The 19,683-nt window shown below is 43.2% G+C and overlaps 1 protein-coding gene across 8 annotated transcripts in view; it reads right to left on the reverse strand.

Moving 5' to 3' along the window:
• The window catches only part of Gtf2i (general transcription factor IIi), an 89,970-nt gene that overhangs the window by 16,385 nt on the left and 53,902 nt on the right, over window positions 1–19,683 (reverse strand). For 5 of the 8 annotated variants that reach the window (XM_071605370.1, XM_071605368.1, XM_071605369.1 and 2 more), the window contains 10 exons: window positions 18,775–18,837; window positions 12,126–12,236; window positions 11,035–11,100; window positions 7,966–8,149; window positions 6,834–6,892; window positions 5,985–6,056; window positions 4,302–4,485; window positions 3,101–3,159; window positions 2,015–2,086; window positions 937–1,120 (listed from right to left, as the gene is read on the reverse strand). In XM_071605370.1, the coding sequence (XP_071461471.1) occupies window positions 937–1,120; window positions 2,015–2,086; window positions 3,101–3,159; window positions 4,302–4,485; window positions 5,985–6,056; window positions 6,834–6,892; window positions 7,966–8,149; window positions 11,035–11,100; window positions 12,126–12,236; window positions 18,775–18,837 (1,054 nt within the window). The remainder of the gene's footprint in view (window positions 1–936; window positions 1,121–2,014; window positions 2,087–3,100; window positions 3,160–4,301; window positions 4,486–5,984; window positions 6,057–6,833; window positions 6,893–7,965; window positions 8,150–11,034; window positions 11,101–12,125; window positions 12,237–18,774; window positions 18,838–19,683) is intronic. The other 3 variants (XM_027948364.2, XM_027948363.2, XM_071605367.1) reach the window with 1 other exon arrangement.

Raw genomic sequence — 19,683 nt, forward strand, 5'->3', positions numbered from 1 at the left:
AGTCAGAATCAGGACACAGAGTTGGATGGTGGGCCAGTTAGTGTAAATGACCACGACCAGTGGTTCTGGGTGTGTGTGTTCGTGTGTGAGTGGTGCTGGGGACTGAACAGGGCCTTGGGCATGCAAGGAAAGCACCCGACAAACTGAGCTACAGCCCCAGCCCACGATCAGTGTTTTTGAAAAATAAAATTTAAAACTAAATTAGTTTCTTCAACCACTGTAGCTCTGCAAGAAGGTAAAGAAGAACTTGGATCAACAATGTTCAGCCATCATAAGATGTATCAGGAACAACACAGCACATGGCATCCATACCAGGCAGTGGGGCACACCTGTCACCTCCCCAGGCCCGAGGCTGGCCTCCAATTTTCAAAACAGAAGGAAAAAAAAAAAAAGATTTGCAGACAGGTGCACGCCTATAATCCCAGCAGATCAGGAGAGAAAGCAGGAGGATAGCAAGTTCACAGCCAGTCTCAACAAAAGTGAAGCCCTAAGCAACTCAGTGAGACTCTGTCTCAAATACAAAAATAGGGGCTGGGGATGTGGCTCAAGCAGTAGCATGCTCACCTGGCATGCACAGGGTGCTGGGTTTGATCCTCAACACCACATAAAAATAAAATAGATATTGTGTCCACCGAAAACTAAAAAATAAATATTAAAAGATTCTCTCTCTCAAAAAAAAAAAAAAAAAAAACAAAACAAAAATAGGGGTGGGGATGTGGCTCAGCGGTCAAGTGCTCCTGAGTTCAATCCTCAGTACCAAAAAAAAAAAAAAAGAAAAGAAAAAGAAGATTTGCAGAGGAAATGGATAACGATAGGATTTCAGCCCAGAGCCAGGCTTTCCCAGCAGGGACTTCAAAGTCCCACGCTTCTAAGAAAAAATGTTAAGTAGAAATACTTTACCAATTCCAAAAAGGGCTGAGGTAGCCAACGACTTACTTTTTAACAACAAACTTAATTTTATTGCTCCCACGGACGATCCTTTCAAGTCGAGGAATTCCAAACCAGGTGGGACTTCGGAAGGGAATTCCTTCTGGCAAACCCTCCACATAGAGGAACTCCGGGTTGGATTCGAACACAGGATATGGTACTTTCACTGCCTCTGTAAGTCCAAGAGCTTGAGCTGAAAAGAGCAGGAGAACGTTACTTGTGGTGGATAAAAACCTTTCCTTGTTTTATTTGTGGCGACTTACTATGTTCTGCACATATTTAAGTCGCCACAAATATGTCCCTACAATCTACCCACATCCCCCTTAAGACTGAAGGCAATAGGCTTAGTATGCTGTGAAAATCTGAGAATCATCCTAAAACCTACGTACTTTCTAGAGAAGCATTTTAACACTCTAAATCAAAAGAAGGACCACAGTTGTGCTGTCAATCAAAATGGCCTCTGTGCTCTGGGCCCAGCATCGGCACCTCCCGCCTCAGGACTGTCCTCCAGGTGCAAGCTGGCTACTGAAGCACACAAGATGTTCAGGTCACATTTGTGCAGCACTCACAGCCGAGTGGCCAGAGGCAGAGGACGCAAGGCTCCTCCTCAAGGACACAGCCACCAACACTAGGTATTACATGATGGACAGGAACGCCCAGGACACTCTAGCTCCCCACTCCTTACTTCCTTCTCCATGACAGACAGACCCAATCAACTGAACACTCTTTCTTGCTGAGCCTCCTCAGAATCCTTCTCAAGACAGCGCACCAGGAAACTGCTGTCAACAAATCTAAGTTGAAACAAATGAGGAGACCTATTTGCCACGCAGGTGTTAGCCAGATCAGAAGTAGAGACAGTGGGTCTGAGATTCCCCCACTCCTCCCTTCTCTCCCACAGTGACATGCGAGAACACTGCAGCCAAAAGAAATAATGATTTGCTTGGTTTATGTACCAAGTTTAGAGGAGAAATAAACACGATCACAAACTTCTGGAACTTTCTGTAGGTCCTGAACTTTTAATTCATTCAGAACATGGCCTTCATTTGTTTTTAAGCTCAGGAAGACATAACCAATGTGTTCTACTTACCAAATTTCAAATTAAAAATCTCTTCTACTTGCTTCCGTAGCTTGGTAATTCTAACATTCCAATCTTCTTTGACTGGGGACAAAAATTAGATCTAATTAATTAGATTAGATGTAGACATAGGAATGGAGTTAATTTGTTTCCACTGATGCCCTTAATTTTGGTTTAAAAACAAAAACCCTGGGTAGTAAGGAAAAGAAGGCTTTCCTGTATTTGTCAAACATGAGAAGTGATTCAGGAAGGAGAATTCAAATTTAAAATTTTTGTTGTAAATGACGAAAAACCTATTCTTGCAAGAGCGCTCAAAACTCATGGTTTTCTTAAAATCCCTTCTTGGTGCTGCATCAGGACACGTACAAGATGTACCCGACTCTCACGCTGGTCACCTTGGTATTCACAAAGATGACTTCGAAAATTCAGGGACACCCAAGGCAAACTTGGGATTTACCTTGCCGTCCACATTCCTTTCCTGGCACATGGAACGCCACAGAAGACTGCACATGGCTATTTACAGATCCTTGACAATTGGTGTCCCCAAACCACAAAAGATCTATAAAGTACCATCCCCTTTGCTGATATTGGGCAACAATAAACAAGAAGATGGGAAGGAAAAACACACTTCCTCCACTGGGGCCTGGCCTCAGCCCTGCGCAGGGCGGGCACCGGGGGAGCTCACTAACAACAGGGCCCGAGGAGTGGGATACAATTCTGTGTGTGTTTGGTCTAACATGAAAAGTTACTGGCCACGTGGGCCTGTTGCACAGATGCACTGTGGCCAGCTAGAACCAAGACAGGCTCCAAGTGTAAAAGACCCCAGACTGTCAGAGGACACACGTGTCACCTGTGTTCCAAGTGGAGATTACAGAGGGAAACACACCAATCTGGCTACAGGGAAGCACAGAATGCATGGGCAGATGCACAGGTGGCTGCCAGACAGCATCAGGCTACAGCAACGCTCAGCTGTCCACACTGCCTGTGCCTGTGCCCAGCTTCACAAGAGGCGCGGGCAGGGAGGCAGGAAGGAGGGCTCCACAGCTCTCCAAGACGGAGTCTGAGGGAAGGAGAGGGACACACTCCGCACCCTCTTACCTGGAGTGTTGGTTCTTGGCTGAGTGACTTCAGTTGTACTATGAGTCAGCAGTTCTGGTCTGTCAAAGTACGAATCATGTTACGACAGAGCATTTAGGAACAATTTAAAGACCTTTCTCAGGTAGCTGTACACTGCGAATTATTTTAAAATATGTCTCTGCAGTGAAATAAAACCATTTGGGTGCCTAGTTTTTCTTGGGTTTTTTTTTTTTTTGGTACTGGAAATTGAACTCGGGGGCACTTGACTGTTGAGCCACATCCCCAGCCCTTTTTTGTATTTTATTTAGAGACAGGTGTCTCACTGAATTGCTGAATCTGGCTTTGAACTCTTGATCCTCTTGCCTCAGCCTCCAGAGCTTCTGGGATTACAGGCAAGTATCACTGTGTCCAGCTACTAGTTCATTTTGAAAATAGCAATCTTCACACACTCACATGGAATTACACAGAGGTCTTCAAAGGCACTCTATGCTTAAATGTGCAAAATAATTGCTTTCCTCCAAACCAAGGCAGACTGCTATTTCTAAATCTTCAAGGTGCTATACCACAAAACAGTTTCTCCCTTCTAACTCTCAGTCCCAATAAATACACACAACTACCAACAAGCGACAGTCTACCATTGCACAGTCCTTCTGTGAGTAAAGATGAGCCAAACTAACCCTCGTCTATCAAACCAGAATTCTCTTTTGAAAGTGCAGACCCAAGCAATGACAAGAAGAATCTGTTCTAGACCTTTCATCGACTGTCAATGCATCTGTTGGCTTCCCTATGCTTATCGTCTGAGTCTGGATCCCATTGTCCACTACACCACGCCCTTGGTGCCAGGCGTCACTCCTTCCATGCAGGACGGCTCCATGTAGAGACATGCAAGCAAGCCGACACCTCCCGTCTCCTTATGCCATCTGGTGTCTGAAACACCCTTCTTCTATTCTGTATGCACCTGGAGGTGCTGCTGTCCTCACCGACTCCCCTGACCATGCTCAGGGACACTGAGCGCTCTGGTGTGTGCATACGCCTGTCAAGGGCAGGACAGACCCAGTTCTGTACATCTTGCACCAACACCTGCTGAAGATGAAGCTAAATGGCGTTTTCTGGTTTTAAATATAGAGAAAGAGTTCTACTGAAAGGAAAACAACGGCCCATCTTCATCAAATGCATCTTAGGAAACACTTTAAAAACCTGTTTCTGCAGATGATAATCTTACCTTTTAATAACAAATTTTATCCGATTGCCCACTTGAATGATTTTCTCCAGCCTTGGGATTCCATACCAAGAGGGACTTCTAAAAGGAATGTTTTCTGGTAGCCCTTCCACATAGAGGTCATTAGGATGCGCCTCAAATTTTTGGTACGGTACAGCCTTGGCTTCAGTGCTCCCCAAGGCCTCAGCTGAAGAAAATTAAAGCAACGCAGGAAACTAAGTTTGTGTGGAAGTCATATTTTAATACAGTCCCAAAGTATATGTATTTTCTGTCTTAGCAGGAACTGAAACGAGGGCCTCCCTCACATATACTAGGCAAGTGCTCTACCACTGAGCTACACCCCCAGCAGTTTTTATTTTTATTGTTAGACAAAGCCTCCACCTTGTGATCATTTCTCAGCTTTCCCAGCAGCTGGGATTGCAGGTCTGCCCTAACGAAACCAACAATAAGCATAAAGGAAAGTTGAATGTGGAGAGGTAAGAGGAAGGAAATCTGAAGAAAAGGAGGAAGAAAAAAAGAAAAGAATTTTCAGCTAAGAACTGATGGGATGAAAAATAAAAACACTAAACTGAGACTGTTTTAGATTAAAAGAGGCACAGAACAAGTTTAAGCATGACCCTTGTTTAGATCCAAATTCAAAGCAAAAATATTTAAGCTATTTTGCAGATAAATAAAAAAAACTCAATTAAAGATTGGATGAGCTGATACAGGAAATTGTTTTAATCTGGGGGTGGGAGCAGGATGGGGACTGGGCCTGGGGTACTCTACCACTGAGCCACATCCCGAGCTGTCCTCTCGCTGTCCCTCAGATGGGCCTCCAACCTGCAATTCCAATGCCTGAAACAGCTCTTGGTTTTGTCAGATGTGACATGAGGAAATGTCCATGCTGCGTAGGCACACACGCAGAATGGCTAAGTGACAGGATGCCAGTGATCTGCTATGTAATATTCATGCAAAGACAGAAGAAGAGGAACCTGGGACAAGAGAAGGAGATGTGACAGAATCTCAAGGATCCGTGGGACTGGACTAATGGGAATCTGGGGGTCACTGTGCTATTTCTCTCTACTTTTGAATAGCATGAAATTACAACTAAAAAGCATAAAACGGAATTTACTAATCCCGCTCCGAAACCATGTCCAGAGCTCTAAAAAATTCAAAGGATTTACGTAACACCAGTACATATGGCCTTCCCTGCATGTGACACTGAATTTTCTGCACCTGGTAGTTTATACAGGGGCTCACTGCATTTCTGTGTTCTTGGCCTGACTTAATTTCTTTCATCAAATTACCAGCACAAATAAAGCAGTCACTCAGGCTGGGATGGGGCTTTATATGTGCCTTGCAGGCTCGAGACCTGGGGCTTGATCCTCAGCACAACAAGCCAAACAAAATCATTAGGAAAGGGTACTTACAATCACTCTACTATCTCCCCTTAAAAAAAAAAAAAAAAATCCTAGGGCTGGAGTTGTGGCTCAGTGCTAGAGTGCTCATCTTGCACTTGTGAGGCATTGGATTCGACCCCCAGCACCACATTAAATAAAGGTATTGCGTCTATCTACAACTAAAAAGATCTTCAAATATGCTATGAAAAATCTGAAGGTGAATCAGATTCATCTTACTTTCCTTAAATTAGAAAGGAAAAAAAACATTGTATAATATGCTTCAATTGGAAAAAAAAAGACTTACCAAACTTTTTGCAGAAAAGTTGATCTACCATCTTTCTTAGCTTAGTGATTCTGGCATACCACTCTTCTTTGACTGTAAGAATAAGCACATAAATTTTCTCAATTTCGTGGCTTTAAGGGCTCAGACTGTGACATATCATGATCATAAAATGTCATTTTTTTCCTTTTTGTGACTAAGCCATTTCTAAGATGTCGGAGTGCTTCATTACTAAAGAGATGCTGACTGAGCAAAAAAACAACCAATGAAACCAAGTTCAACAAAGCCAGGAAAAAAACTGGTTTACTCAAGAACAAGCAAGTCATTCTGCAATGAAAGTCCAGGGATGTGACCGCACAGGCAGAGTACTTCCATGACACCAGCTCCAGCCGTGTGGGGCTTCCATCTTCCACCCCTGCCCCCCTCCACTCCAGACAAAGGCAAACAAGAACATAAAGAAATACACTGTACTTCCTGCAAAGAAGGACCCGCTCACAGGGCTGCAGCCACCTGCTCTGAAAGGCCAGCCCCCAGGCCCAGGAGCGGTCACCACACCCAGCCCTTCAATGAGGGGCCCAGGGACCAGGAGAGATCAGTCCAACTTAAAAAATGGTGGTGAACCAAAACTCTGCCTCTCAAAAGTAGAACACGCAGGGTTCCTTCAGTTCTGTCTACCTAGTAACGGGATGTCCCTCCCCACTGTTCACGATGGGCCACCATTGAGAAAGCGAGCTATGGTTCTGGAGGACTCTGAAACACTTGTGCCTGCAGTGGCACCCCACCAGTGGCCGTGGTACATTCCTTCCCCACAGGTGGCTCAAAGGAGAGACCAAGGCACACAGCCTTCTGCTGTCGCCAAGACTGGAGACCCACCTCCGGACGCGGGTTTGTCGAGCTGCAGGTCTTCCCGCGTGGAGTTCAGGAGCTCGTGTCTGAAAGGCAGAGTGAGCAGTGAGGACCACCAGAAGCAGGTGGCAAGATGGGAACCCGAGTACATACTGATGCCACGAAGGCCGGTGTCAAGAAGAAAAGACCTCCTGGACTCTGGGGCACAGTAAACCTAAGTTTCTGGGTATCTACAGGGTGAACAGAATGGTGACTGTAAAGTCTCCTAAGGTGCCTTGGGGATCTTGTGTCCTCCAGGAAAACAGGCACCTTCGCAACCCAAAGGCATTTTAATAAGCATATTACAAAAATTTTACGTGAGATTATTTAATTTGGGGGAAGGGGGTGTGACCAAGAGTCGAACTCAGGGCACCCGACCACTAAGCCATGTCCCTCACCCTATTTTAATTAGAGAGAGGTTTTTACTGAGTTGCTTAGCACTTCACCATTGCTGAGGCTGGCTTTGAACTCACAATCCTCCTGCCCCAGCCTCCCCAGCCACTGGGATTACATGCGTGTGCCACCGCGCCTATTGAGATCCTTTAATTTTATATTATTTTCAAGACTATCTACTTCCCAACACCTAACAACTGGTAACTAAAATTCTAAATATGTCAGAAATTCATATAGAATGATGTCAGCAGAATTCATAGTGTCTGAATAATATTAATAAACTGTGAAACAAAACATTTACTAAATTCTGAGATAAAAAAACCCTACACTTTTAAAGTCAATGCTAAAAAATTTAGAGCTTTTCTTTTTTGTTATTGGGGATTAAAACCAGGGGGCTTTACCATGAGGTATACCCACAGCCCTTTATTGTACACTCATATATTTACACATATGCTTTGAAATTTGTAGAACTAAGACATACATTAGTATACCTAGCAAAAAATGGAAGGAAAAGGACAATTATAGACCCACTGGGTAGAGGCAAGTGTTTGAAGTTCAAAAGTCAATTGTAGCATACTGAGGCAATTCTTCACACAGACCAACTTAAAAGTGGAAGATAAAATTACATATAGTAACCCAAACATTTATACAACCCTCGTGGCTCATGAGTGTCGATCACGTCCTAATGAGAACAAAGGCAAGAAATGGTGAAGTGCATGCGTCTTACTTCTTGATCACAAAACGAATCCTTTCCTTTGCAAGCAATATCCTCTCGAGTCGAGGAATTCCATACGTAGACGGCCTTCTGAAAGGAATTCCTTCGGGAAGTCCCTCTACATAAAGATCTTCAACATGAGACTGGAAAAGAGGGTATGGGATCGTCACCGGACCTTTGGCTTTTATTGCTTGAGCTTTAACGATAAAAAGAGAAAGGAATCGTGTCATTACAAGACAGGGATCTGAGCACGCTGTAGAAAGTAATAATCAAACACACACTGTTCTTGGGTGCCTATCATTTTATCTTATTCCTGTTAGTAAAACTGAATCAGAAAAAAAAAAGTCCATGACAACTAAAAGAACACCCAGGAACCCATATTCTGTCCCCCTAACCCTAACCTAAGGCACTGCAGACGGAGCCAGACTTTCTGCTGAAAATGGAGGCAGAGTGTGAAAGGGAAAGGAGCACTACCCACTCCTGGGGTGGCTGTGCCGGGAAGAGCAGCAGCGTGTAGAAGACACACGTGGTCTAAATGTTGTGGGTTCACAAAGGATTACTTTTATATAACAAGAGGAGAAACTTATGAAAAATTTCTGCTAATACTTATTTATTCAACAGTAAAATAATACAAGAGTTATGAAATGTCCAAAGCCTGGGGAATAGGAATAATCAGATATAGCTTGCCCTCCCCATTAAGTCTCATATTTTACTAGTATTCTGAACAGAAACCTATTTATTGAACATTAACTTTCAAGTGCCACGCCACACATGAGTGCCGAGGGAGATGCACAGCCCCTCCTTTGCTGATATGCTGAATCTAAAAAACACATTTACAGACCTGTGAAAATGTCTGCCCTAAAGAAACTGCCATTTCAACTGGCTTTGAAATTATAAGATGTGAAGATTGTGATCGCAATTTCACAAGATTTGCTAAACAATTATTTTCCTTGCTCTATGCAAAATAACTGAATAAATCACATTCACAACAAAAGCTCAAAACGTAACCTCCGCTACACTTTATGGGAGTGGAAATCAATAACGTCTTGTCAGCACCAAGCCATTCTACCCAGAACAGCCAGAACCGAGCGTGAGAGCAGGGCAGGGCGCGGGTCATGGGCTTCTGGGCAGGTGCCATGTGCAGCACTCTGCAGCCTCAGACCTGCAGGGAAGGTGTGCCTTCTCCCTTCACAGAAAGTTCAGAGGGCAGAGACACACTCAGGCACTCTGTCCCCAGAGCCTGTGGTCTCCTCACTATGTCACATGGCTTCCACACAAAGTATGTCATGTGCATTCTGCTTTGAAATGGAGCAATTAAAAGCACATGCAAAAACAGGCTTGAAACTCTGACAAAGTGGGAGGAAAACTAAAAGAACCTTAAGGAAATAACTGAAAGCATTTCAGAAAAGTTAGCAAACTTACTCTTAATTCTAGATTTTCACTGAGCAATTGGTTTGTTGACCCTGACAAAGAAACAAATGTTGGGGCTGGGATCGTGGTTCAATGTGTGAGGCACTGGGTTTGATTCTCAGCACCGCAATCAAATAAATGAATAAGAAAAGGGTCTATCAACAACTTAAAAAAAAAAAAAATTAAAGAAACAAATGTTGAGCCAGGCACGGTGGGGCACGCCTGTAATACCAGTGGCTCAGGAGGCTGAGGCAGGAGGATCAAAGTCAGGGCCAACCTCTCAGCAACTTACAGAGACTCTGTCTCAAAATAAAAAGACAAAAAAGGGCCAGGGACATGGCTCAGTGGCTAAGCACTGCTGGATTCAAGAAAAACTATGTTCAAGTTTCTTAAGGTAAATAACAGCAATATAAGTTCTAATGCTACAAAACTTCACATAAAGAAATTCAATGGCAGCTGGACGCCATGGTGCAGGCCTGTAATCCCAGCAAGTAGGCAGACTGAAGCAGGAAGATCACAATTTCAAAGCCAGCCTCAGCAACTTAACAGAGATCTGTCTCAAAATAGGAAAAAAAGGGCTAGGGATATAACTCTGTGGTAGATTACTCCTGGGTTCAATTACCAAGACAAAAAAGAAATAAGAAATTAAATGATGCAGGAAAACATTATAATAGATTTGCAAGCTAAATTTCAATATATTGAGCTGGGTGCAATGGTGCACACCTGTAGAGTACCATCTACTTGGGAGTCGGAGGCAAGAAAATTGCTCGAGCCCAGGAGTTTGAGATCAGACCAGGCAACTTTATAAGACCCCTGCTCAAAATAAAACAACAACAAAAAAACCAACTGTATTACAGAATTTTGCAGCCTGCCTCATGGGAGGCAAGAGCCCTTGCCTGGCATGAATACAACCCTGGGTTCAATCCCCAGGACTAGGGGGAAAAGATAAAACACATGACATTTTTCAATGATTATTGCTTTTTTTAGATGAGCATTTGATATACACCAGCTGGTGATAACAAATCGCTTTTCTTTCACCATTATAAGAGTAACTACAGGATAAAGCAGGAAAGCAAAGGAGTAAAGATTCTGAAATCTTTTTTTTTTTTTTTTTGAGAGAGAATTTTTTAATATTTATTTATTTTTTTTAGTTCTCGGCAGACACAACATCTTTGTTTGTATGTGGTGCTGAGGATCGAACCCGGGCAGCACGCATGCCAGGCGAGCGCACTACCGCTTGAGCCACATCCCCAGCCCAAGATTCTGAAATATAACAAACTTATTTATACATCAACAACAGAAAATACAGGCATCTCAATAAATAATGAACTTATTAACACAGCAGACCAGAAGCAGCTCAGGAAAACCATCTTCAAGTAACTTTTAAAATCCAAGACTTTGTCATGATATGTAAAGATATCCCCAAATGTGGATACTCAACATTTAAAAGAAATGTTAATAGGCATTTAAGGAAATTAAGAAATAAAGTTTCCACTATCCAGCCTCTGAAAGTGACCTCTGTAAATGACCTTGTTGGGGACAGTGTATGAGGGAGGCAAGGCTCCAGGACAGCCCTGGCCATGCGCTCCTCACCTTGGGATGGTGAACACCAACTCCACTGTTTAAATACTTCCAACCAAGAATTAAAAGAATTCTTCCATTCAGACATACCGTATTTTCTTTCAAACAACTCTTCAACTTGTTTACGTAGATCAGTAATTCGCGCGTTCCATTTCTCTGAAAATTGAGAGGAACGGTCAGTATCAGATGCGCAGGCGGGTTCCGCTGTGCCCTCCATGACCCACATCGCCTGCTCTGAGCCCACCCCAGAGCCTGACTCTCACCAGTTCCCTCAGGCTGCACTGCTTTCCCAGGGCTTCTCCCCATTTTGTGGTTCTTGATTTCAAAAGGAGATTTAAGGAACGTTTTTAAGTTTATTTTCAAACCCCTTCCCAATGACTACCTCCCAGTTTTAAAGCCTTTCAGTTTCTGACAAGGAGGAGGTCAGAGAAGACCAGTGCAGTTAAACACCACAAAACAAGGGCAAGAGAGCAGGGCCTCCAGGGGACTCAGGAATCCTCCAAGGCGGGTGCTAGCTGGGCGGAAGTAAGACTTGACAAGTGCGTAGCTGCGACTTCACAGAGTCTTAAAGAACATAAGCGTGAATAAATTTATGTAGACAAAAATTCAATCTCCATCTAGTAGTTGTGACTTTAACAAGGGAGGATATTAAAGACACTGCCTCCAGGGCTGGGGCTGTGACTCCGTGTCGAGCACCTCCCCAGCATGGGCAAAGCCCTGGGCTCAATCCCCAGCACCACAAATAAATAAATAGATAGATAGAGAAATAAATGAATGAATGAATGAACAAAATGTTGTTTTCAAACATAAATGAGATAAGCATTCTCTTTATTGGAAGTATGGCTCACACATACAATTCACCACGGATATTTTATTTAGTCCCTTAATCCACTGACTGGGGACTGGTGTATTAGCAGATGGTAGTCACACAAAACAAAAATGAAAATCAAGAAGTCAAACAGTCCTTAAATAAAAGGAGATTTTAACGCTAAGAGAAATAATTGCTAAGTCATCAACAGAGTCCGCTCGCTGTGCTTAACGCCAGAAGCTACATGCTTAAGGCTTCAGCAAACCCAACTGACTGGGCCCACTTTCCAGAAGAGACCACAGCGCTGCTGTCCCCACTGAGGGCCTCCGCCTGTCACCACAGCACAGAGCTGGAGAGGCCCTGCTCCACCTACCGAAATTGAACTCCCTCACTTTCCGCTTCCCGGCATTTGCAGGCTCTGCGACAGGTGGCTGTGGAGGCTCGTTGCTCTTTGGTCTCTTGGTGGGTGGAGAGTAATCATCATCTTGAGAAAGAAAACTGTCATTACTAGAGGAACGGGGTACACGAGTGACAGCCCAGGCCTGTCAACCTCTCGCACCAAAGGCACAAGGCGCATCAAGAACCACTCCTAGGACCCCTGCCACTACAGATTTCCAGGCCAGGCCGCCACCTCCCACTCCTCTGGCGAGTGCACGGCTGCAGCCTGCTCCTCTGCCTTGCTAGTGTTTTTAGTTCGCTCCATCTGAGATGCCACATTATAAAATTCTCCATCTCCTCAAGTATTTTTCAAATGGCTGCCTAGAATCTTACTCTAGATTTTTCAAGAACAAGTTCTAACAGAGACACTCACCTAAATTTATCCAAACACAGCAGGAGGACAAATAAGGTTCGAATGAAAAATACTTACATTGAGTTTATAGAAAACCCAAGCATGTATCAACAAAGGAGGGTGGATTAACTGTATATCAAACACAAAATTTACAAGATGAAAGAAACAGGGCTATATTACTTATGAAACAAATGCTGGTTCACGCAACAAAGGACACATGCATAAATGGGCCTTCAGATCTGCACACAGACGGCTGAAGACACCTGTTGGAGGCCTATGCTAATTTCCTGCAGAGTGTGTCTACAATACCAGAGTCCTCCCAAAGAACCCCAGGCAACCCATGCCACTGGGAGTTCTATTTAAACATCATCTGTAAATCGTGAAGAATACCATTTTAATAACAAATATCGTACGTATAAAGCTAAAAATAATTGCTGTTTAAAAGACAATAGCAATGACAAGAGGGTCAAATGCGGCAAGAAACTGCTTTAGGGCAGATGAACTTGCTCTCGCTTCACAACTACATGGGTGCAGAGAGCACATCCCACCACTACACACACAGTGCAGCCAGGACCACACTCTGGGGTAGTTACTGTCCTGTCCACTAACCACGAGGTCAACTCTCAGAAATGGAAGGAATGCACATCTGAAGCAGGGCACAGTGCCACAAACCTATAAATCCCAGCAACTCGTCGGAGGCTGAAGTCAAAAGGATTCTAAGTTTGAAGCCAGCCTGGGCCACTTAATAAGACCCTGTCTCAAAATAAAAAAATGTATGAAGGACTGGGGGTATATCTGGGGGCAGAGTGCCCCTGAGGTCCATCCCCAGTACTGCAAGGAAAAACCTGCCCATCTAGCTCTATGTACCATGTTATGTTGCCTGGCACAGCGGCAGGCCAGCTGCAGTACTCTCTGTCTGTCTGTCTGTCTTTTTAAATCTTTCTGGCCACGGGAGAGCTTTTTCCCCCCAGTGGTGAAAAGCATTGAACACAGGGTCACTCTACCACTGAGTCACATTCCCCAGCTCTTTTTATCTATTATTTTGAGACAGGGTCTCACCAAATTGCTGAGGCTGGCCTTGAACTTGGCTCTTCCTGTCACAGGCATGCACGTGCACCCAACCAAGTGCTGGATCTGAAGGGGAACCTTGAGTGGAGCTGAAAATTCAGGCACCTCCTTGCCCTGCGGCAGCAGGGAACACAGACGACACTACTGTCCTGCTGGCTGCCACCAGGCCTCCCTGTAATGCCAAAGTCACCTGAGAGTATCTGCCAGCTGTTACAGTAAAAAAACTGTACCAACCCAACAGGCACCAGATAAAACCCCACTGGAACCTAATTATGTGTCTGGCAAGATGAAACTGCTTTTTGAGGATGATACTTTTATTTCAGGAAAACATATTAATAATTTCCAACATTCTAAACACCTTGTTGTGGTGAAGCCATTTTAGAAACCCTGTTTCAAGGAAAATCAAGGAAAGAAATCTGAAAATAACTTAAAAATTACAAACCCCCAGTAAAGTAAGACCAGACTGTCTACATCACCTCAGTTTATAAACTACTGTAAGAATTTCAAATAGTCAAAGGTGATATAAATAGATTAAGTGAAAACATAATGGCAAATATATGAAGTATTATTTTTAAGTTTAACTCTCAAAATATAGTTTGAAAATTCAATAAAAGAAAGTGTTAATAGTCATATAAAAAAAAAAAAAAGAAAAGAAAATTCAGGCCACAGGGTCCCTCACTTGAAATTTCGAGAGGAAACCTGTTTTCCTTTCTACAAGCCACTTGCACACCTCGGTTCAGAGCGGGAGCTCAGCAACCACGTCTGTGTTTAGCCAGCGCTTGCTAAAACACTGTGTGACAGGATTTTGATGGCCTTCCCCGCCCCCCATACTAGGGATTTGACCCAGGGACACTCTCACTGGACTGGACTCCCCAGATCTTGTCATTTTTTATTCTGAGACAAGATATCCTTCACTGCTGAGGCTGGCCTCAAGCTGGCCATCCAGGGTAGACTTTCATCATAATCAGATGGTCAATTTTTTAACATCCAAACTTACATGCGTTCAGAGTTTAAAAAAAAATTGGGTATACTGTGTCTTTTGAAAAAGAGCCACTAATTACACTGCACAGCTCAAATAAACAGATCCCATTTCTTCACACAAGCATCCAATTTAAAATAACTGACCTAAAATCCACATTTTTACATAAACAATTATGTATTCACCAACTATTTAAAAGCTATAAAAATTTACAACACAAACTTTTAAAATGCTGACTTACGCAATCTACCCCAGTAGCACTCCCGAGAAGCACAGTAACCAACCTACCTAGAATTAGCCAGGTATACGCTCTCTTTCAAACCCACCCAGAGGCACTCACTCCTACCTCTACTGCCCCGCCTGCTGAGAGCACTTCTCTCTGTGCCCTGCGTGAATGCCACGCCCCCCTGAACGAGTTCTCTTTCTACTGTAAGTTATTCTGAGTGCCTTCAACACTGTGGCTATGTTTCTTGAAATAAGCAGCAGGTCCCATCATTCCTCTTCAAAGCATGCCAACTGATCCACCTGTTTTGCCCACTGTTAAATCTTCAGCACCCAGTACACTGCCTGGCACATACAAGGTCCCCAATATTTGTGGAAAATTTAAGTGAACATGCCTAGTATAGGGCTTATTTATATGCAGCAACTAATTCCACAAAAAGTTACCAGAGAATGACACATACCCACTGTCAATTGTAAATCCACCATGATATCAAAACTCTAATATAACATTGACCCAATTTGTTGTATGCAGCTTCTGTAAAACTCTCATCTGTGTTTAAACAATTGGGTCTTCATTAAGTGACTGTCTAGCAGGTATAAAAAGAACAAAAATTTTCAAATGTTAAGTTCAATCACAGATTCTCTGATTGTTATTGTAATAACTATAGAACATGTAATCAAATACATACAGAGTACCAGTATAATACCCAGGACCTGGTGGCTGCCAAGCAAGCAATCCATCAATGAGCCACACCCCTACCTCTTACGTACACCTTTAAAATAGACTAAAAATAAAAATTTCAAAGATAGTTGACATAGAGAGATGCAAAATAATTTAAAAAATAAATTTACTTAAAATCACTTAAAGAAAACAGTGAAAGAAAATAATGACCTGGATTAGGCCATAGCAAAATGAACGCACTTGAATGACTCAGGATTATTAAAAACAAACTGTGCAATAAGGAAACCCCTTTGAAACCAAAAAGTCCCCTCTATTAGCTGAACCTAGAGTAAGTATATGGTAACAAGCCCTAAAAAGTACTAAAATTTGAGTATGGGGTTGTGGCTCAGCAGTAGAGCACTGGCCTAGCCTGTTCAAGGCCCTGGGTTTCATCCTCAGCACCACATGAAAATAAATATATTTTTTTTAAATGCTAAGATTTTCTCATCACATATCACAGATATCAGAACTGATAGCAATCACAATGTTGCTTATGAAATTGAGGCTTGCAGTCACCCTGCCCCCAGGGGTCCAAGCTTGAGCTGCCATGTTTTCAAGGCTACCACTGACTCCAGGTTCGGGTGGGTCAGCACAAAGAGCACACCCAGCAGAGGGCAAGAAGCGCCATCTCTAGAGACACACGCCTGCACCCTGCAGAGCTGCAGCCCTGGCTGACTTCAAATGAGGCTAGGCAGGGAAACGCCAGGCCTCGCGTGCCTCTCCTGTGAGCTCGCAGAGAAATGCAGGGAGAGGCAACAGGAGGGAGTGCATCTCCAGGCAGCAGGGGCATCGTGCCCCTTAAGCTGGCCTCATCGAATGAAAGGCATTTTTTCCTCTAAACATAATAGTATATTAGGAATATTTTTTTCATATCATAGCATTAAGAAAAACATATCAGTATTTCAATGCCTACATATTTTTCTATTATAAGGATAGACCAAAATTTAATTTTTTTAAATACATATTTTTTAGTTGTAGGTGGACACAATAGCTTTAATTTTTATTTTTATGTAGTGCTAAGGATGGAACCCAGTGCCTCACGCATGCCAGGTGAGCGCTCTACTACCTGAGCCACAACCCCAGCCCCCCAAATTTAATTTTCTGTGGCTATTAAATGGCACCTACCATTCTGCAGTCATCTTTCCAGAAAGAATAAATATACACACCAACCAGATGTCACAGCAAGTTCTTATCTGACCTTCCCTGTTAACATTAAAACTTAAGTTTTACCTTCCTCAATGGCTGGCTGAAAAATGGCTGGCGATGTGACAAACAGCCCACATAGAGTTTACATGGAAACTGCATACAGGGACCAGGAAAATGTCACTCGTGTTTCACTGGTTTGTTGAATGTGAAGAATCAGCCTATACAGTAAAACTCGACTCTCCAATCACAAATTTGGATGGTAAATAAGATTTATTTTACCATGTTTAGTTTAAAAGAAATGAGATTCATCACTCCCCCTTAAAGATTTAAAGTTGAAATGACTGATAAATGCTTTAGATTTCATTCATTTATTTCCTGGTTTTTATAACCTCTCATTAAGTCTTAAAAAAGTGTTTTCTAAATTTTTGAAACAGCCTATGCTCTAAATTTTGATATATCAACTTGGTTATTAGTCTTATCCCAAGGTTTCACTTGTATATTTTAATAATCACCCACTTTTATCATTTCTGTAAATAAAACAAAGCTGTGCTATTTATATGCTCTTATAAATGTTCTCCTCTGACAATTAATGAGGTCTTTACAAAGTAATAATATTTCAATTATTTAATGGGAGACTACAAACAATATAAAGTACCCTTTAGGTTAGTAAAATTTTGTTAATGAGAAAAGAAATCTGTACATTAATCAACTGAGATCAGCACATTAAATGTGAAAGGATTTCCCACCCTGGACAGAAGCTGGAACCAGCTTACACTTTAGAGGAGGAAAAGCAAACGTCTGGAGCAGCCTGGAGTGGCCAGACACCCCCATTCCCGAGTGACACCAGCAAGGTACAGGGACAACGGGGAAGGGGAGGGACATCCAAGTCCCTGAGCCAAGAAGTTCGGCAGCAGTTAGGAGGAAAGAGGCGAGTACCCAAATGGGTGGTCCCCGGGGGTTGGGCGCTACGGGGGAGCCTGAGGGGAATCTGTTACAATGCATGCAAACAGCCTCTATGTACTTTCACAAAACCACACGCACACACAGACCGCCACACACAAACCACGCCCTGCTGCGTGCTCCTGAGCCCAGGACAGAATGGGGTGAGGGGAGCACAGCGCCTACACAGCTGGGACACCGCTGATGGGGGAGATCGTGCGCGAGCACTGTGAGACACTGATTTAAAAGGAAAACGATCCAATCCACACTTAATAATTATCTAACATGAAAAGAGACACTGTCATCTTCATTACAAACTGGCTCATCTGTGCTTTGCCTACCTTTGAAGAAAAAATTAGGTTCAAAGCAACTTCAGCTATAGAGATATTTTCAAATATACTTGTAGCTATTGCTTAAAAACAGTTTAAAGAACAAATCCCAGGTAAATCACTAAGCAGCATTTCAAGGGGTAGGCAGCAGCTTTATTAAAGATTACTGACTGGCCAGAGCAGGGGCCCACACCTGCAGGGTGGGACAGGTGGGAAGCTGAGGAGGGACGCTCGCTGGAGCCCGGGAAAGTAAGAGAAGCGTGGGAACAGAGTGAAGCCCCTTCTCAGAAAAACATTACTGACAGGCCAGGAATGGTGGGCATGCTCAGCTCCAGCTCCTCAGGAGCGTGGCCAGTCCAGCAGCTCCAGGCCACCCTGGGCCACAGAGGGAGACCCTTGCCCCAAAAACAAAACCAAACACTGAAGGGAGACTCAGCACCTTCTCCTACACTGTGCCTAATGAGATACCAAGGGTTCCAGCTCTATCGTGCCTCTACCACACCCAACAGGTCACAGGCTGCTTCTAAAGGCACCAAGTCTGGCCATAACATCCTCGTTCCCACAGGCAGAGGGTGTGCTCTGGTCAACTGTGGGCCAACGCTATCTTCTACGGCTCAACTCTGCTGTCCAAAACTCCCAAAGCACCGGGTGCATGGCTGGAAGTGGGCTGCCTGGTCACACCAACACACATACATATACGTATATATGTATCAACTCATTTCACAGGTTTCCTTTAAGAATGAATGGAATGCATACTTAGCAATGTGAATGTGACACATTTTATGACCAGAAGTCAACCTTTGGAATCAAGGCTTTTAGACAACTAACCTTCAATAGTCACCTCAACTTCAGGGTCCTCACTTGTTTCTGAAGGGACATGTTGAGTAGAATCTTGAAAAAAATAAAATTCTAAAATGACATTCATTATTAAGCATTTTCCATATGTTCCAACATTTTACTGATTTGATATCCAAAAGCAGCCTACAATTAAATGTAACTGGCATTTTAATTCATTTCATATGTTAAAAATATTTGACCCTGTTGGTTATAAATAGGGATAAAAGAAACAAAACTAGAAAAACTCTAAAACTATTAAATAAAACAAAGTTATCTGCATTAATTAAGAACTGAAAAGAAAAAAAAACATATTTCTTGGAGGCATAAAATTACAACAAATTCACACTTATTTTTCCTGCTATAACTAGAAAATGCCAGGATAAAAATAAACGCTTCACACTTGAGATTCTATCTCTCCTCTCCTTGTAGGTATCCTATTGGGGTTTGTAACTGTTAACTGAAACCACAATCCATCTCTTGTGATGGAGACCCCCTCATCTCAAGGAAACGACTGTGACAGCTGCATACATGGCTAGACCCTTTCACTCTGTGGCAAGGGACTTTCAGCGCTAAGTAAGTGTCTCATTGTATTCAGCAAATGTACGTTGGAATGTTAGTGCCACAAGCTCAGCTACAGGGTGTTTTCAGTAGCTTGCCTTCATTTTGCAGAGGTGAGAGATTAATCGATTTGCCAGAGATTATGATTACTTGTTAGTAAAGGAGTAAAGATCAGAACCCAGGTTCAATACAATTCTGCTAAGAGTAGACTATGACGATAAAAATCTCCTCAAAACAAAGTCTTTCAAAGCCTAGCACCTGGGGCAAGTCCCATACCTGTGAGCCCTGCGCTACTGCCTGTAGCCCTGCACCTCGCAGCTTCTGTCCAGGTGGCTGCAGCGG

The sequence above is a fragment of the Marmota flaviventris genome, chromosome 19 (genome assembly GCF_047511675.1).
Source record: "Marmota flaviventris isolate mMarFla1 chromosome 19, mMarFla1.hap1, whole genome shotgun sequence".
NCBI classification, from domain to species: Eukaryota; Metazoa; Chordata; class Mammalia; order Rodentia; family Sciuridae; genus Marmota; species Marmota flaviventris.